General features: G+C 29.6%; 2 protein-coding genes across 2 annotated transcripts; both read right to left on the reverse strand.

Moving 5' to 3' along the window:
- Positions 1-202: 202 nt before the first annotated feature.
- LOC128393270 (GTP-binding protein GEM-like) lies at positions 203-4161 on the reverse strand. The gene is made up of 4 exons (XM_053353410.1): positions 3255-4161; positions 1427-1751; positions 1182-1309; positions 203-615 (listed from the first exon to the last, which is right to left on the reverse strand). Exons 1-4 carry the CDS (start codon positions 3784-3786, stop codon positions 380-382), a joined length of 1221 nt encoding a protein of 406 aa, XP_053209385.1. The 5' UTR covers positions 3787-4161; the 3' UTR covers positions 203-379.
- A 6900-nt stretch (positions 4162-11061) lies between these two features.
- Positions 11062-18241, reverse strand: LOC128393148 (uncharacterized). Its single transcript, XM_053353277.1, has 2 exons — positions 17229-18241; positions 11062-11913 (listed from the first exon to the last, which is right to left on the reverse strand). The coding sequence occupies exons 1-2, from the start codon at positions 17338-17340 to the stop codon at positions 11534-11536; spliced, it is 492 nt and encodes a 163-aa protein (XP_053209252.1). The 5' UTR covers positions 17341-18241; the 3' UTR covers positions 11062-11533.
- Positions 18242-19814: the final 1573 nt, after the last annotated feature.

A 19814-nucleotide genomic window follows, 5' to 3' on the forward strand; every position in this document is an offset into this window, starting at 1 on the left:
AACCTTGATTGTGATAAATTCCTAATACCAATCATGATGTAATAATGATCAATAGACTAGAAATTTTGTTCTAATGACAACTTGTGCCATCCAGTGGACTTTTTCATTACCATTAGAACTTTTTTCGAGCCTCGAATATGAGAATTCTGTGATTTGTGATGATTATAATTCTTAATTGATGTTAATTGACACAGAGAAAGTTAATTGTTTACAATTTATTGTTTAAAATGATACTCGTTCAAATCAGAGGTAATAATAATATGTAATAATCATGGTAAATAATAACAAGGTGATGATGATAAGGATGATGATACAAGTTTCATTTGATTTTTCTTTAGATAGAGAGAGAGAGAGATTGGTGACAATTAGTTAATTACAATTAAAGTACATGAAGATTGTCACATGATTTTGATTTCTTGAGAACTGCTTTGTTTAGGAAACGTTTAATTATGTTTGGCCTGCGACCGTTAGATTGACTTAATTGTTGTTTCTTTGAGTTAATTTTGAGGTTTATCTGGACACCGATTCCGGTTAATAGGAAGTCAACGTTATGTGATATTGCACATGAAGTTTCAATGTATTTACAATTGTTCATCATGGCGATTTGTCTTCCCTCTGAAAGAATGTAAAAAATATCAAAAAAAATATATTAAGAACAGTTCATTCATCAGAATTTGGTTGAGAGTTTTTTTCTCTTCAACCTTGAATTTATATTCCATGTAAATCTTAATATACGTTCATGCGAAAATGAAATTGATTCAATCAGTTGAACATCATGATAACTTTGACTCTGATTATGATTGATCATCAATAATGATGATTGAATGAACTCCTCATGAAAAAAAGGGGTGAATGTATGACAGATTATCAACACTATCATGAAATATGAATATTCAATCACTATGATTACATGAAGGGAAGAGAAAAAGTTTTGATTGAAAAGAAAGAGAGAGAAAAAAATGAGATTTGAGGACGAAAATGCTCAAAAAAGTTCATTTGTTGGCAGAAAACAAGTTGACTTCAGCTCGAAATTTGAATGAGTATCAATAAATGTTGAGAAAATCAAATGAACTCGAAATGAAATTAAATCTCTCATTCACCATGATGGTAATTAGATTGATCGATTTACTGGATTCTCAAAATTTGATTGGAAAAATTTTCTTTTCGTTCTTTTTATTTACCTTGTTTGGATACAGTTCGACTTCGAACCAGATCCGTTTTATTAGCGACCAATATAATCGGTTTACTATCGACATCGTCCCATTTGAAGATCTCTGAGATCGTTTTCTTTGCCTTTTCAAACGATTCTCTGGTTTGATAAAAATCGAGAAAATAAAAAGATTCGAGATTAGAGCTTCGAAATCGAAAGTAAAACTAAAAAAGATCAAAAGTTTTTTCGAAAATTTCGATTCGTATAATAGTTTACCTGCTATTCACTCCATAGACAACAATATAAGCATCAGGCTGATAAACGGTGACCGGAGATCGTGGATAACATGAGTTGAGTGAATTGGCTTCGATAAAGTTAAGATACAAGATCGGTTTGATTCCAGAATCATTTGAACGTTTCGAACTGTTATTGGTACGATTTTCATCTTGATATTTGGTTCGGTAATAAGCATAGTCCCGATCGATTGAATCGACATCGGCCAACATTTGCTCATCAATATAAGCCTCGAATTGCTTAATCAAACTGGACTTTCCCGAACTCGAAGAGCCAAGAACCAGAACTCGACATTTACTAAAATTTTCTTTATCAAGAGACGAAAAAAAAATAAAATAATTAACAATCAGGTAATAATAATTATCTTAATAGTAAATGATTAACAATCAATCTTAAGCTGAAACAGCGATTAATTTGATTGTCACTTGTAACAAAAGCTCAACTGTAGTTACAATAAACATTTATATTTAGACAGAAATATCTAGTTAATTATAACCTAATTGTCAAGTTAATAATAGTAAATTGATTTATAATTAAATTGTTTGTGAGTAACAATTTAGTTAAACTACAAAACAAAACAAATACACTTTAATTGAGATTTAATTTTCTCAAGGTTCCTATTAATTTGATTGCTATTTTTATCAATGTTATTTCAATGGATTTAAGATAATCACTGGATTCAGATGATGAAGATGATTAGATGATCATCATGATGATGAAGAAAAAAAAATCGATTTTGTTTTTCTCACTAAAAATAGATTATTTTTCATCTTAATCATCTGTAAACAGTTGAAATAACAACGATCCTGGAAAAAAAAATAAAACGTCATAAGAAACTGAATTATATCAAATTCATTAATCAATCATGATTCTAGTTAATTATAATAATCATGTACTGGTCAGTGTTTGATCAGTTCAATTTATTAATAGTCCAATCAGCCTGGTTAGTTGATTGTTGGGCTAAGTGGGAGGTAGTTTGATGATTATTATTATTTTCATTGACGTCAAGGGATTTGAAATGAAATTTAATTGTTTGGATTATGTGGTAATCGGTTAATTGTATTCGTTAATTGTTTCGGTTGATAATATTCTTATCCATGTGACATTTATTTATAATCTATTAGAAGATGAAACTGTTTCTTTTTTTTAGAACTCGATTGTTGCAATTAGAATGGGGGAAAAAAGTTCTAAGTTCTAGTTCTAAGTTTTTTTCTCAATTCGAGGAAAGGAAAAAAACTTTTTCACTTTCTCTTGAATTGACAACTTCTCATGCCAATAGTCTGAATTTTATCATGAATATTATTATTATCTATTCATGACAGTGATGGTGAGGATGATAAGGATGAAGAAGATGATAATTTGTTTGGGTTAACTGATTTAATCGTTAAGCTTTTTTCAGCAACAATCAATGAATGAATCCTCATGAAGAAAATGTCATCATAGTTGCTCGTTCACTAGAATTATTCATTTTGAAACTTTGACAATTAGTAAATTAATTTACTCTTATTACGGTGCAATTAACTCTTTCATCATCAATGATTTAAAAGTTACCACTAATTGTTGAGAGGTAACCGGATAAATCAAATTACGCACTGATAACAATCAGCTATTACTTTTGTCATGATTAATGATTGGAAATCGTTGACTTAATCATCAGTAATTAGTAACCAGTAGATTAGCTCTTGATTGTTAATCTCAAAGATTTTTTTCATATCAATCAACATTTAACTTTAGGTTTCACCTTGATTGTAACCAGATTTGTTGATTGTCAAAGACTTTTGGGTTAATCAAATTGCGATGCAAAAATTACCTTGTTTGTTTTGATTGTTGTTGTTAACTAGTGTGTTTGTGGTGGTTTGTTGATTGTTACAGTTGATTATGTTGGTTGTGTTTTGATTTTCTTGGGAATCATTTGAAATCATTAAAGTAAACGGTAAACTGGCCTCAGGTCGATCAATTTTATATTGATAATATTTAACGAAATCAGTTTCGGTGTGAGATCGGCTACTTTCAGTAAAAGATGAGGGTGTTGATGAGACTCGACGGGAACGGAAACTTGGTGTCGATGAGAGTGAACTAAATGAACTATTGCCCGAAGATGATGAACCATTACCTCCGTTACCATTGGTACCGTTTATTAGACCGTTAGGATTTTTCATCGATTGGCATCTTCGAACTGGATTAAGTTTCCGTTTTGTTGAACTATTGTAACGACTAAATGAACCAATTGGACCAAAAGATGGAGGTGATTTACCGGTTGGCGTTGATGGACCTGAACTTGGAGTTGATGGTTGCGAATTTGAAGTCGACGATGATGAACTTCGTCGACTATCGGCCGACATGGCCAATTTGATTGCGGTAACCAGGTTGATGCCGGTACTGAATTAAATATATATTTGAATGATACGAAAAACTTTGAGTCTACAATCAAATTAAATCACAATAACAAAATGAAACTTTTGCTTCAATGTTTCAAAGTTAATTGTTTGACTTGATTAATTCACAGAGATATAAAATGTTGATATCTTTTAGATGCTGGGAAATTAGTTTTAATTGATGAACAAGTTATGATGATGATGAATGAAACGATTCAGTTGTTGATTCAATATGTAAACTAGAAACTCTGAAGATGATGACGATGAGATATGAGATGAGTCTTGAGTAATGGGTGGAGAAAAGTTCATGCTCAGAGAGTTTGATTATCATGATGATGATGATGATAGATGAATATCTTTGCCTTTACACTGAGTCAAAGCAATTCATCTGATATCATGTAAGCAGAAAAAAACAAATAACTGTTACTCAGATTTTCAATCTGAATCTTCATCTTCATCTCTCCCTGAGCTTTGAACAGCTATAATTATCTTCATCTTCAGTCTGAGGATTGCATGAGTTACCATTTGAAATTTTTTCTCAGTAAAAAGTGTATTTTGTCATGAGATTTCATGATAATTTCCATAATGGTTGTTTCCATTATCCAACGAGACGTTTATTCATTCAGCATTATCATGAAAATTTCATCAGAATTTGTCTCAATTTAAATGTGGGGTATTCATCCCTTGAACTTACAATAAAAATACCGAGAGTATCATGATGACTGGATGATTTTTTTTTCGTCAATTTCAAAATTTCACTTATTGAAACATGAAAGTCTCATTCATGTTTAGATTATGGTGAGTCGAATGAGTTTATTATGAATAATTAAGAGGATTAAAAGTTTAATTGTGAAAACTGTCATATGAAAAAAAAAGGTTATTGATCTGAAGTTTTTCCTCTGGCACACTGAGGATTCACCATGGGATTAGGGTGATGATGAAGTAGTTCAAATGTTGTAAGCCAAATGAAGTGTAAGTTTGAATTTCCATAGGAAATTGTGTTGAATCAGAGATTGGCTCAGGATTTAGGAAGAGGAACCAAAAAGTTTTCTTGGCAATCGTTGTAGTTTGAATCATTCAGAAAGAGAGAGAGAGTAATTGACAATTAAGATAAGGTGAGAATGAGGTGAAAAGGGTTCCCCATCCCCTGACCCACAGGGTGAAAGGGAAAGATTATCAAATTGACACATAATCAACTTAGAGGATTATCTCAATTTTGAGATGAAATTGTTGACACAATTAAAAAACCATGAGCAAGAAAAGCTGATGATTTCAATAGCGATCAACTTAATCACCACACAGGTGAGAGATTAAGATTGAGAAATGAGGAAACGATAATATCTCAGAGTAGATTAATATTTAAATATTAACAGAAAAGTGTCAAGAACAAAATTTCTAATGATAATTAACAAGTTCATGTTATAATAACGTGAAAATTTGACGTAAATTACAAACCATCAAAAGTAATCAACTAACGATAACATTAAAAATCCAGCAACAATTTCGTAAATTGTTACAATTGATCATGAACCATCTTAACAACATTTACAATATCAAAATCTCCTTATCATCTCTACATATTAATTGATTAATCGAGCTTAATGGTGAAAGAGAAAATGATCAACTTAATCATCGATTTAACTAAATTCAGTTTATCCCTGAATTTTTGAAACTTTTGTAACGAACTAGGTTATGATAATAATAAGGAATCAACAACATGTTAATGATGTTGATCATCATCATCATCTTGTATCTAGTCCAATTAAGCGAAACACCAACAATCATAATCATTTAATGGGAACATATGATGATGAAAGATGAGGATGGAGGATGGAGGATGAGGATGCTATTGAAAGAGAAAAAAATTTTCTCTTCAAATTTAGGCCAAACTAATATAAAGAAATTACTGTAAACTATTTAATGAGTTTTAACCTATGGTAATTTTTGGTATCATCTCTAGTTATTAGAGAGACACAAAGCTCAATATTCACCATTGGCTTGCGAATTGAATTTATGATTTGTTAATTGTTGATGGAACAATTTAACTTTAACTTGAATCTCTATTTCTATTCTTAATCTTTGTTAATCTTTTTCATCTTAATTTAAGATCAACTTGATTGTGATTCAAGCAAATTAGGTGACTCTTGAAGGCTCACTAAATATACAGGTCATATTGTGAATCCATCTTACAATTAAATTTAATTTTTGACATTTTCTTACTTCGCAATTAACTAATTACCTTCATTATCATTTGTATTATTTACTTTTCTTGTCTAACAATTGCTTTAGTAGATTGGGAACAAAATTTTCTGGTTCAAGATCAGATTTTCATTCATCTTTTTATTTCATTCTCATGATTTAACTTTTGATTCATTTTTAATACAAGAAGATTAATTAATTCACGTTAATTGTAATTGATTCATGAGCTTTAATCAGTTAGATTGTGGTTTTAAGATCATTAATTTTCTTCACCTTGTTAGTCTGTTGTTAATTGATTGTCTCAATTTCTCAGTTTTTATCGTAACCATGGTAACGAATTTTTTGAACATTCAGCTGATGATTTGTGAGGAAATTTGAACAATTAAATATTGCGATTGTATTATGATTACAATTAACAGGAATTCGTCAGTTGATTGACAGAATTTGTTGAAACTTTGAAGTGTATGAATGAATCGTTGAGATTTAAGATCATCAACATTTCCAAGTATCAGGAAGTGATTTCATTGAAATGCTGATTCTTTTGGAATGACAATGAACATTATCATCATGATATCATGAATAATCTGTCAATGTTTCAGAATTTTCATTCTTTTGTGTAAAGAAAAAAAAAGTAACTCTAATCGGTTATTTATCCCTGAGAAATTATCATGAATATGGTTAGAGTTGAAGTGATTGATCAGAATTTATATCAGAAAAGTTCTGAGACAATTCAAACTTTGAAATGTCATGGATCTCATGATAACATGATCCCAAGTCTACATGTTTATGATCATTCAATCATCATCATGAAATTTATATAAAAAATTATCATGAAAAAGCAAAATCCATGGAAAATGATGAATCCGAATCATGGATAATGATCATCACCATGATTATTACCCTGAACTTGGAAACCTTGAACTGACGTCAGAATATAAAAATTACCATTCAATTTACTTAATCAAAAGACTAATCATTCAATTGATCATTAAATCATAGCACTAAATTAATAAATTGCAATTCCATTGAAATTTAAATTGTTTATTCAATTTTAAGCCAAAATTGTTTACATGATAAAGTTCAGGTAATGAAGAGACAAAATGAAAAACCAATTGATACGATTAACGGTAAACATTGAGACGATGATTGAACTGAATTAACTAATTGTTGTTCTGCTAATTGAATTATTTTATTAATACAAAATAAACAACAACATCAACAACAATTAATATCAAGATAATCAACATAGACAATCAAGACAATTATCTTATGATGATACAAACTTTTAGTTTGTTGCTCATTAAAACTAATTCATTAAGGTTAAATTGCTTAATCAACAAATTTTGTCTCTTAATCATCAACATCTCGTTGATTAGTTGTATGTTTATCTTATAATTATAATCAACATAGAGATGAGAAAAACATAATCATTTGGATGCTAATTGTTGCCAAAAAAAAATGGTTTCGGCAAAATTGCTGATGATTCAGTTTGAGTTGATTGTTGAATCTAAACAATCAGGAAACACACAATCATGATAATCAATTGTATTGACATATTCATGATTATATTCATTACTTATTATTATCTTCATCATGTCTCTCATCACTCAGAGTCTCTGTATCAATATGGCTCATCTTTTTCATGGTAAATTCAGAATCAGGAAATTATCACTCATTAAAAAGACAACTTGAAACCATGGCTATTATTATCATGGAGTAAATTGTGATAACACTACAATTGGGTGACAATCAGCATCAAATTAAACACCAATTAAACATGTTCGATAATAATCTTGAGCGTGGATTCTGTTTCCATGATTGGGCTTGAGCCAGAATTTGAAATAAGGCGAAGAAAAAAAATTTTCACCAGTCGATATTTGGGTTTACCGCTTTTTCCCCTGGTATCAGAATATAACTTGTAATTAGTTGGTGATCTGATTTATTTTAATTGTTCGCTCTAATTAATAAATTCAACAATCAACTCTAATTGTTTGTGATTAGTAAATACAATCATCAGATAATAGATGACGCGACCTGATACTTAACCATGGAGATGAAAAGTTTATCTCAAATTGTGAATGAAATTGAAATGAATAAGTGGCTTCATCTATTGGGAGAAAAGGTTAAAGTTGTTTTCTTGGTGACAATTAAATTTAATTAGCAACAATTAGGTAGGTAAAATATTAGGTACACATTGATCAAGATTTGATGAGGATGAGGATGATGTTAATGATGAAGATGATGGTTGAATAATTTAAGTTGAGATGGTCAATCAATTGGTTTTGCTGGTTCATCAATGGTTAAGTTAATTGTTTCCTTCATTTTTCTGTTGGTGTTTTGCTTTATGTACGTTTCCAATTTTTAATTAGTACAGCAATTAATACGGAGATTAGGGTGATTATTGCATTGGAAACCAAACCAATTAACGAGTAATTAACTTTAATGAATCTAAGTGATGAGAAGACAAAGATTATGAAACAAATTCCCAATCCAATTGTTATGTATCTCCTTTTGAATGCAATGGAAACAATTATTGCAAATCCGAGGAAAAATGATAAAATGGTTGACACAATTAACCAGATTCGGCCAAAGGTCACTTCGGAAGGTGAAACGTCAATTTTATTCTGATTAATAACTGATAGTCCATGGATCATACAGATAATGTCCACAATTAGGCTGATTAAAGTGTAACCAGCGAGGATACGGACAACAATTGACTTGATACTGGTCGATGTCGATGTCCGACTCAGGTCACAAGTCACTTCGGGATTCACTTGTTGCATCAAGAAAAAAATGGCCAAAGGTCAAATTAAAAGGTAAAAGACTAAATTACAACGAGATGAGAATCACAAAAATAGAGAGAGAGAGACAGAAAGAGAAACAATTAAACAATTAAATCAAATGAATATTAAACAGCTCAAACAAACAAAAGATAACGGTAAATGTATTGACCATAGTGAAGTAAAAACAATCAATTGATTACATGATTTAAATCGCTGTGATTGTGATTAACTTTCCACTTAGAAATGTCAACTGATTAAGATGATTTGATTATGATAATACTGTCGATGGAGCTAAATTGTTGACCAATTGGATGGTTAATTTGATTTTCAATGGTGACAATTTGAAAATTATCATTGCCATTAACATCATCATCATCATTATCATCATCAATTGTTTTTATCATACAATCAACAATAGTTAAATTGATGATTAAATGATATTATCACCATGTTAACATAATGATAAAAAGTTAAATTGTCATCATAATCACTAAGACAAAAGGATTTGGTGGTGATGGTGATAACTAATTGTTATTGTTGATTGTTGATTGTTGAATGAAAATGAAAATGAATAAGAATATACAATTTAACTGGATAATATAAACTCCCATTTGACTTTTTTGTACATCCAAAGCTAATTGTCATTCTCATCATCATCGTTTCTCCTCTGGATTAATGCATTTATGTTAAATTGTTTCATTGATTGTTACACCATTTTGGAAGAAATTAAGAAGATAAAAGGAAGATAGGAAGAAGAAAAATATTAAGGTCATCATGTAATAATTTTCTTCTCTTCTTCATCATTAACACAATTTGGAGAATTGACCAGCGACTATCGACTTCGACTCTGTTCTGGTTCTAAGTTGGAATCGATCGATCATCGATAAAAAAGTAAATAGCCAACAGAAAGATTTTCTCTTTCTTTCTCTTTCTTTATCTTCTTTCTTTCATCATCATCATCATCATCGAGATGATAACAGTTGATTTATAAAAAAAATTGATTCACAAAAAGCTCATAACGATTGGTTAATGTATCGATTGATTTAGTTACTTTGATTGTAATCAAGTTTCTGTTGCTTTACCTTTACTCTGATTATTTACAATTGCAATTACTTTTAATCACAATTAAACACTTTTCATACAATTAGCTCAACTGTTAATGTGGATTAAAATCACAAGTAATCAATTATGATTCGCGATCAAGTAAAAACAATCAATCAATTGATTGTGAGTCTATCGTTTTCATTTTCCTAATTGTCTTGATTATTTTTACCTGTTGGTTATCATGATTATTATTTTTTCTTGTTACTTATAATTAGTTGATTATGTTTATCATTGTTATTATTTTTCAGTGTTACAATGAACTTACTTACAAGACTATTGGTAAGTAACATTTGCCTAAGGGCAATATAACGGTTAATTGAATGAGGATAATATAAATTGTACTAATAATATTGATGATCTAAAATGAATACAATTGATTTTACTCATTTGCCTTTTCTTACCATTCAACAGTTAATCAAATAGATATCCAATGGAATTAATCAAGATAATAATCATCCTCATCATGGTGAATTTGGTAATTGAGCTTAATCATGAAGCGAATTGAATAAGTGTTCATCTACAGATGATAAAATTAGAACAATATTTTGTTCTAACTTTCGATTTTGAATTGAACCGGAAATGGAAACAAGTCCTTATGAATTTCTCCATGAAATGAACTCATTGAATTATCCCTTTCACCTTTGGAAATGATAGATTTCTTCTAAATTCTATCCGCAAGGAAGAAGAAAATAAAGTTCGATTTATATTTTATTTCGTCCTTTTCCCTTTTGGTTATGATAACAATCTAAAGAAAAGATGAGGAGAAAAGTCCAATGTCTCGAGTTCGAAGATGATAAATAGCTCGAAATGTTCGTGTTCGATATTGATCGTAGTGCTAATTTCACCTTTTTGACGAAATAAAGTTCGAAACTCGAAAAGGTAAACTAATCCAAATACAATTTACAAGTAAAGGGAAATTACATTTATATTTAAAATAAATAATTCTAATAGATAAACACAATTCCCACTCCACCCTCACCACGGTGGTAGTTTAAAATGGTGGAAAATATTAGTTATCATATTGAGCCCTCGGGCTTTGTATATATAAGTTGACATGATTATCTGCCCTTTGGCCATTTAAATGTACATTTTTCTTGCCTCACCAACAATCAATCAGCAACAATTCAAAATGTAATAAATTCAATTGCTCTTTGTTATTATATTTGTCTTTTTATTTGATTTAGTTAATCATTTCTCTCATAAATATACAATTAATTTACGCAACCAGCAACAAGACATTAGTTAATTGTTTGAACGTTTCATTTTAATACTTACTTTTGTTTTTCTGTTGATCAATTTTTAATTGTTATCATTATTGTATGAAAAGTTTTCATATGTAATTATGATTATTATTTGGTTGAAATTTCAATTGTTATGATGTTTACTTGATTGTTGTTTATTTCCTCCTAATAGTTGAGCTAATTAAAAGTTTTCATTGATCTAATTGTAGTGTTTACTAACTAATTAATATATTTATTTGGTAATTAAATGAGGGAAGAAAATTGTTTGTTATTTGATTGGTAAAATTGATCGATTGATTTTGCCAAACAATTAACAGGTTAGAAGTTAATATTATTATTATTAGATAGATGGAAAGAGTTTAATTGTTATGATTAAACTGATTGTTATCATCGTTTACCTGGTCCACCGAGAAACTCTGATCCACCAGGTCGATAAGGTCCAACAACGGGGCCATTTGAGTTTCGGGATAAAATTTCGGACAATTTTTTAGCCAAATAATAGCCGGTTGTTGCTCGTAACCTTTTACCCGATTCATTGGATGAAGAGGATGACCCGTAACTTGGATCTCGTTTACCGGGTCCACCCAAAAATTCAGAGACTCTTTTACCTGGTCCACCAAGAAATTCAGAATATCTTTTCGGTGGTGATTGAATTAAGAGGAAATCAGCTGATGGTGGGAAAGAAAGAGGCAAATGATCAACCGAAGGTGAAGATGAAGGTAAATACATTGAATTGATTGGAGAATCAAATGAATTTAAAGTTTCGACTGTTGAATAAATTGTTGATACGAAAAGAAAAATTAGAAACAATTAATTAGCTGATAATCAATACAACAAATGATCAGAAAAATTTTCTCATAACAATCAATAGTTTTATCAATAAGTTCATTTGAGTTTAGTTGATATTCATTTAAATTAGTATCAATTAGTAAGTTTAGTTTAGTGATTTAGTTATTTTTAATCTTGGATTTATTATTATTATGGATTAAACAATTAAGATTTAGATTGAGTTAAAGTTAATTAGGACAAACAAACATTGGGAGGAAAAAAGTTTATATTGTAATTTAGCAATTAATTTGGTTAAATACTTATGACAATTTGATTTGAGTAATAAAATTGATTCGGATTAACAACTTGGACAATATCAACAATTAGTAAATTGTGAACATTTTCACCAAATCACTAAAATATAATGTTTCAAATAATTATACTCAATGATTAAGTTACACCTTGATTAACACTAATGATGAACAGGTAATACATTTAATGGTTAATTGTGTGTATGTGTGTTGATTGTTGATATTATTTAAATTGTTAAGGTGACAATTAACAAAGGTTTAATTGTGAAATAAAAAGTTGAGAGATAATCGGATAAGGTCAGAGTTTACAGGTTTTTCAGTTGATTGTAGAGGGAAGTGATAGAATCCCTTTTCCACCGACTAGAAGGTGGGAAATTTTGTCTACTCTAACCAAGGAATTCTGATCCCATGCGCTTTCCCAGGAACTCCGAGCCCACCCTTTTACCCAGAAACTCTGAGCCCACCCTTTTGCCCAAGAATTCTGAGCCCACTCTTTTTCCCAGAAATTCTGAACCAACTCGTTTACCCAAGAACTCGGATCCCATTCGTTTTCCCAGAAATTCTGAGCCCATTCGCTTATCCACCGGTGAAGAGGAAGATGACAATGTTGATGATAAAGAAGAAGATGATGATGAAGATGATGAGGTGAGGATGATGATGATAAACCAACAGGTAAAAATAAGCTCGATCTGAACGATGATATTCTTGGCCCAGTTCCGGTTAAAATGTAATATAATTCAGGGCAACATTGGGAATTTTTTAGTTTATCGTTAACTGAATTAGCGTCTCTCAAATATTGAATCAATTCATTAAGCAGATTGTTGTTATTATCATTATTATAATTACTTCCTGGTCTGATTGTTTCTTGATTATCTCCAATGACAATATCTTAACCAGTTGAAATTTTGGCAAGTTCATAATTCATAAGTTGCAATAAGATTAATTAAATTTGAAAACAAGTTAATTAGTCTAATGATTAGTGTTTACATGATCATTTCTTTCATTTCTTAACCATGTACCGGTTAAGCTCATTAGAGTTTTTTTCGAGCTCAGAACTTTGGTTAGAACTTTTTTTTACTTCTTATTCGATGATCGACAAAACCTGATTATTATTATCTCCTTTTACCTTAGGAACGTTTCTATGACTTTTTTACATCATAATCTACAAAGAAAATGATGATTTGGATGATAATCATGAGAGTAAATTGTTGATTGGTGAAAGTTTTTTTCACTCTTCCCATGAACAAGATGATTTCATTAACGATTCAATTGTTGGTGGTTTTGATTCAGTTCTGTACATGATTATATGTTCAAGATGAATTTTCTAACTCATCAAATTAGCTTAAATTATCAACTCTGATAATCTGAGTGAGTGAACAATTAACTTAATGGTTTTCGTTATGTATTAATAGTGAGAATCAAATTGTTTATTTTACTTTTCTTGATAATATTTTTCATTTCATTCAATCACCATGAGAGTTTGAATTATATATATTGTGAAGGTGTTGAATCATTCAAATTAGTTGATTGTTTCATATGTAAGGAAAAGGAATTGATTGATTATCAACAATCAGTCTAAATGGTTAAGTGTCTTTGAAATCAGATCGGTTTGTTTTTTGTTTTGTCGAGTTGAGGAAAAGTTTTAAAACTTTTTGTTTCGAGTTGAGTTTTCGTTGAGTGAACATTTATCACTAAATATAAACAAAATCAATCAACTATTAATATAACTGATTGATTATTATTATCAAGTGAATTAAGATGAGTCAATAAGATAATTGAATATCTTTAACCCTTTAATGTTTCCACCATTTACAATCAATACGATTTTGGGTGAAAATATTGTGATTAATTTAATTTGATCCAGTTAAATGATTTGAGAAAAAAAAGTTGATCAACCAAATCTGATTGGTGGTGGGTTAAAGGGTTAATCATGATGATTAACAATTAGGAAGAGAGAGAGAGAGAGAAGAAAATTAATCAACTAAATTCTGTTGGTTCCATTAATCTGATCAACTAATATGAAATCAAATGGAATCGGTTGAAACTCAATCAAATCCTCATAGGAAAACAAAGTGAATCATTTTTGTCTTGAGGTTTTTTTTTGTTCAATAATTTCAATACTTTTACAGGGTGATGATGATGTTTATAGTTATCTAATCATTATCATGTACTATTCAAGTGAATTGTGTCAGAACTTAGATGATGTTAATTGTATTATTTATCTTCACAGACTTAAGATTATCCCTTTTGGATTTGTTAGTGAGTTTTATCATCTCTTTAACCATTGACTATAAATCATCATCTTGTCAACATTAATTTAACCCTGAAAATATTTAACTAACTCTGGTTATGTTCAAATGATTATCTTATTAACTGTTGATGAATCTCAAGTCGATATCAGTTAACCTCATCATCAGCCATTACTTATAACGGTAATTGAATTACATCATTATCATCAGGTGACAGGATCATCCACCTTCCGGATTTTCAGCAGCATTTCAATTTACTTTCATATCTTTTCATGCAGGGGATAAATTTTCATGGGAAAATCTGAATATCTTCAAGATAATATAGTAAATTTATATATTATATAGATTAAGGTGAAAGAGATTGAAAAATGAATTGGAAATCAGGAAAAAGCTTCATGTTTATTAGCATGTTAATTATGTGAGTATATCATAATCACCATGATGATATTGAGTAATCAACATGATAATGAATAAATTAACACAATCTGATGATGGTTAATATGTTAACTGTAACTCGTCAGGTTTATTATTCATGAATTTCATTGACAACAGGATTTACAATCAAATGATTTTCATGATTATGATGATACTTGATGAAAACTGAATTAACCTAAAGGTGATGATTGAACATGATTAACAACAATAGGTGATAATTATCATAATATAATAATGAATCAAGTTAATTCAACGCTGATTATCTTTACGTTAATTTGGTACAATGAATCAACACTTTTGACAGCATAAATTGTAAATTAACCTCATGTTTAGGATGACCAATAGATTAACTCTTGACCAATATCAGTGGGTAAAATTATCATAATCATAATCATGATAATCAAACTGAAGGTGAAATTATAATACAAACGAAAAGCTTTTGAAAGCATTTTAATCAACTAACAAATCAAATGAACATTGAACATATTATCATCATTTCCTTTTCCTTTTTCCATTCTCTTATATTTCATCTTCCTTGTCATCATCATCGTCATCATCTTTAAGTGCATCAATTGTTGATTGAATACTTGAGAATCATATATATAAGAGGCCAAAAGGAACTAAAAGAAATGTTAAAAAAACGATTTTTCTTCAACATCACTTGAGATTTTAATCTAATTTCCGATGATGAACATTAATGATTTAACTGATTTCTAATGATTCAACTTAATCAGATTGTATTTCATCATGTTGACCAATGGTCAACATGAATCGGTGAATCTAATCAATAGATAACAAAGTAAAAATGATAACAATTCCCTGTTGAGTTGTTATTATAATATCAACAATAAACTGATTTCCAATCAACTTGAACGTTGGTGAAAATATTGTTATACTTTTTAAAGATCAACAATCAAATCTATCAATAAATTATTACATGGGAGTTGATGATTACCATATGATTATTATCATATCAAGTTGATGATATTATTCAGAACGTTTTTTTTTCTTTCAGAATTTTGTTTCATGTAATTTTTCCCCCCTTTCCGTAGTCATATTATATTCACAAAACTATTATCATGGTAATAATTCAAATAGTCAGGGAGGGAGAGAGAGAGAGGAAATATTATTTACACCGATCTCATTATTATCCATGATTATTATTCACATGAAAGTTGTACTTTTTTTATTATGTTTCATGTTTTTTTTTTCATGGAGACTGAATTATTTACTGAATGATTGAAGGGGTGAACATGAGTAAGATAATTCAATGAGAATTCATCTTCGATATCATGATAATCATGAGGATTGTTACAAGATATTGATTGAAGTTGAGGTAATATTTTTTTTCTTCTTCAACGAAATTGATTCATTCCGATGAAATCGAAAGTGTTCAGACTGAAAATCCTGAGCACCAACACCAAGATTTCATATTTTCTTATGTTTGTCACTTGAAAGTTGATTGAATTTCGAACAGGAACTTTTTTCCCTTCTTCTTTTAACTAATTTTCTCTTAGAAAATTCATCTCTTGAACTTTTCCAGGCAAAAAAGTTCCACTTTCATCTTTAACTTTCAGCTGAAAACGTTAATTGTTACTGATTTTTGGACTTTTGCTACTTTGTTGGTAATAACAATTTACTAAATTGTGTGCATACTTTTCATGATCATCATAATTGGATGTGAATATTAAAGTAACCTGGATGATTAACAGGATTCCATGGGAGCGACAGGGAAATAATGAAGCTTCATGAAATGTTACGAATTGATAATAATAATAATAAAAAAGTTCCAACTTCAAGTCAACATTGATTAAGTAAACTTTTTGTTTTCTGATTATATTTGAATATGAATTAACACCCAAACATTATTAGCATGATCATCAGGGTAATAATAAAGTTGATGATGAAGATAAAAGTTCAGAGATGATTAAGTTGAGTGTTCATTAACATTTACTCAATTTACTGGGAAAACTTTAGCATCTAATTTGTCTTGGAACATTAAATTATTGTTAACAACAATTTAGACTTAATCATAATCATTTCGGGTCTTTTTATTATAATTTCAATCCTATAGGAATTCATATAATAGAATTAGAACTTTTTTTTACAAAATCTTAATCTCGAAATTTTCGATTTCAATTTCAATTTTTTGGTTCTAAGTTGAGATAATTAGTTCTAATTGTCATGGAATAATAATAATCAGATTTTCTCTTTCATCTTTGAAGTTGATTAATTGTTTAGAATTGTTGTTAGATTAGTTTTAGTTTAGATTTAATTTGGTTTGTTAATTGTAATTGTAATTAAGTTTTAATTACTTACCTGGTTTGTAGGGTGAGTATGAAGTTGTTGTAGTGACCATTGAGATTGTCATTAAGATGATTGTGATCAAGATGGATACACAGGAGTGTTGATTAATTACTGATTGGCTCATGGTGATTACAATTAAGATGTTATAACAATCAAATTTGAAAGGATTGTAATGTGAGTAAGATGATTAACTAATTTTGTCTTTCGAGTGAAATTATTTCAACAATTTATAGATGAAGTAAATTTCTTATGATGATTTATATTCAACAGCAAAAGAAACAGAGAAACAAAAAAAGTTTAATTGCTATGTTTACTGAGACAATTAACTGATTCAGTTTTGTCCTAAATGATATCAGACTCAAAGAGGAATTGAAATATTATCACAATTTTTTCATTCTTTTATCAGTAAACTTACCTGTTAATGCTCAAGTACAGTTGATGAATCAGACAACGACTGCTCATCTTATATGGTTAATATTATTATCGTAACAATTTAATATTGATTAACATCGTAGGTGTTAATTGTTGGTTCATTCCAATGGTTTAATCGCTCAAATTTATACGATAAAATTTAATAATAATCTCTTGGCGGGCGCATCAATAATAATTCAATTTTCCATCAGAATTTTCATTCGATCTCAGGTAAGATTATTAATTAATCTCTAATTTCAGATTCTCTTTTCGTCTGAAATCAACTCAATCACCTTTTCGACATCAAGGGTAATCGATCATCGCTGATCCTTGAGACCTCTTGTTCTCAGAACGATTTTATCAATAGTTTTAAAGAGCATATCAAATATTATTTGGAAAACTTTTTTCAAATCATTTTAAATATAGAAAAATGTAAAATAATATCAATGGAAGAAGAGAAATTATCTTAATTGTTACTCAGACGTAACAATCAGCGTTGATATTTTGTTTCTTTTTCTTGATTTCCATTGATAAAGATGAAAGAACAATTAACTTTTCCATAATTTATCATTTTAATGTTAACTCGTAAATCCGATTAATCAATTGTAATGATCGATAATCAATAGATTTTTTGGTTTATCTTCAATTGGCTCATTTGGCATTTCGACTACAATTAAGGAGAAATATTTAAAATTAGATTAATATCATGAGAAAGAAAAAGTTTTCTAATCATTTCCAATCGTAATTAACTCTGATGGTTAATCAATTAGTAACTTTGAAAATGATTAGAAATTAGTGTTCACATGTATCTTAAGCTGGAAAAACAAGACTTATGATTAGTTTAATTGTTACCTTATTTTACCGATAATTTAATCAATATAATTTACAATTCCATGTTAATTATGATGATGTGATTGGGTTGATTTCTCAGTTAAAGGAACATTAATAAATCATTTGAATGAGAGAAGAAAAAAAAATCATTAAGGTTTAATACTCATGTACACGAATAAGTTTCAATGTTGATTCCTTAATCACATTGATTCATTGATAATCAACAGATCATCTTGTTGAATACATTTTTAATTAGCAACCGTAGGATGAAACAATTAACAGTCAACATTGGTTCGTAATATTAATTGTATGTTGTCGTGATTTTTTTTTCTAATTTCTGATCTCATAACATTTGATAATTGAAGTTAATTTCTGTTGGATTAACTTTCTTGATAAAGTCTAAATCCGATTAGTTCATTTGAGATTTGATTGATTAATTATGGATAAATTATCATCTCAACAATTAACTGAGCTTTCCAATTATTTTGAGAAACAATTATTACTCCACTTTGATTATATTGGCCAGTCAACTAAACGGAAAATAGTTTCTTATTTATCATTAATATTTTTCACTCTAATCACAATTAAGACAATTGTTTTTACCCTTTTACCTCCTACTAATCCATTGTTGTATTATCTTGGCGATGCAACGATTACCTTTGGCCCTATTCGGACTCCATTGGACTTATTGTTGACCATTTGGACAATTGCCGCTCTCTACTGTGGCCTATTCCTTAAATATACCAATTGGTCAGTTAAATATCAACACTGGGTCCGAGTTAATTCATTGTTAACATCTAAAAATCAATTCGATATTAAAGTGATCAAATTGTTTCTCCATCAAACTCAATCCAATCTCATCTTAGCTTTTGTATTGACCGTTGGTCTTAATAGTCCACTATTATTTCAATGTCCACCGGGTTCTTATTTACTCAATATTATTTACATGGGTCTTCATGGAATCGCCGGTTTCCTTGTTTCCGCTTATGCGATCAATTTTGGCTTCTTTTTTGGCCTTGATATGTTTTTTATCGCTCAGCGATTTGATTCGTATCATCTTTCCTTGAGGTCACTTGGTAATTCTGCTGATATATCCAATTCCAAGAGAGATATTTTAATCCGTCGATCGGTGAAACATATTACCAACCAATTAAAGTCGATCGTTGTTACTTATTATTTTTGGGAGAAATTAAATCATTCACTGTTCATCTCATCGTTTATTAATCAATCGTTAATTTTGTATCTTGTCTTTTGCTCGCCAACTCGACAGGATCTTAAAATTGTCTTGACCATTTATGGATTACTCAATTGTGCCACTGGTCAATCGTTACATTTTATATCAGCCAATTATGCCCA

The sequence above is a fragment of the Panonychus citri genome, unplaced genomic scaffold (assembly GCF_014898815.1).
Source record: "Panonychus citri isolate SS breed McGregor unplaced genomic scaffold, ASM1489881v1 Contig00138, whole genome shotgun sequence".
NCBI classification, from domain to species: Eukaryota; Metazoa; Arthropoda; class Arachnida; order Trombidiformes; family Tetranychidae; genus Panonychus; species Panonychus citri.

Bases quoted from the DNA above. Each gene is read 5' to 3' on its own strand.
- LOC128393270 (XM_053353410.1), bottom strand. From the start codon at position 3,786: ATGTCGGCCGATAGTCGACGAAGTTCATCATCGTCGACTTCAAATTCG. The intron at 1,752-3,254 runs GTAATTTTTGCA...CTCTTGATAAAG, and splicing joins CAACAATCAAAACAAACAAG to AAAATTTTAGTAAATGTCGA. The intron at 616-1,181 runs GTAAATAAAAAG...ACATTCTTTCAG, and splicing joins TCGAACTGTATCCAAACAAG to AGGGAAGACAAATCGCCATG.
- LOC128393148 (XM_053353277.1), bottom strand. From the start codon at position 17,340: ATGAGCCAATCAGTAATTAATCAACACTCCTGTGTATCCATCTTGATC. The intron at 11,914-17,228 runs GTAAGTAATTAA...TTTATTCAACAG, and splicing joins ATACTCACCCTACAAACCAG to TCGAAACTTTAAATTCATTT.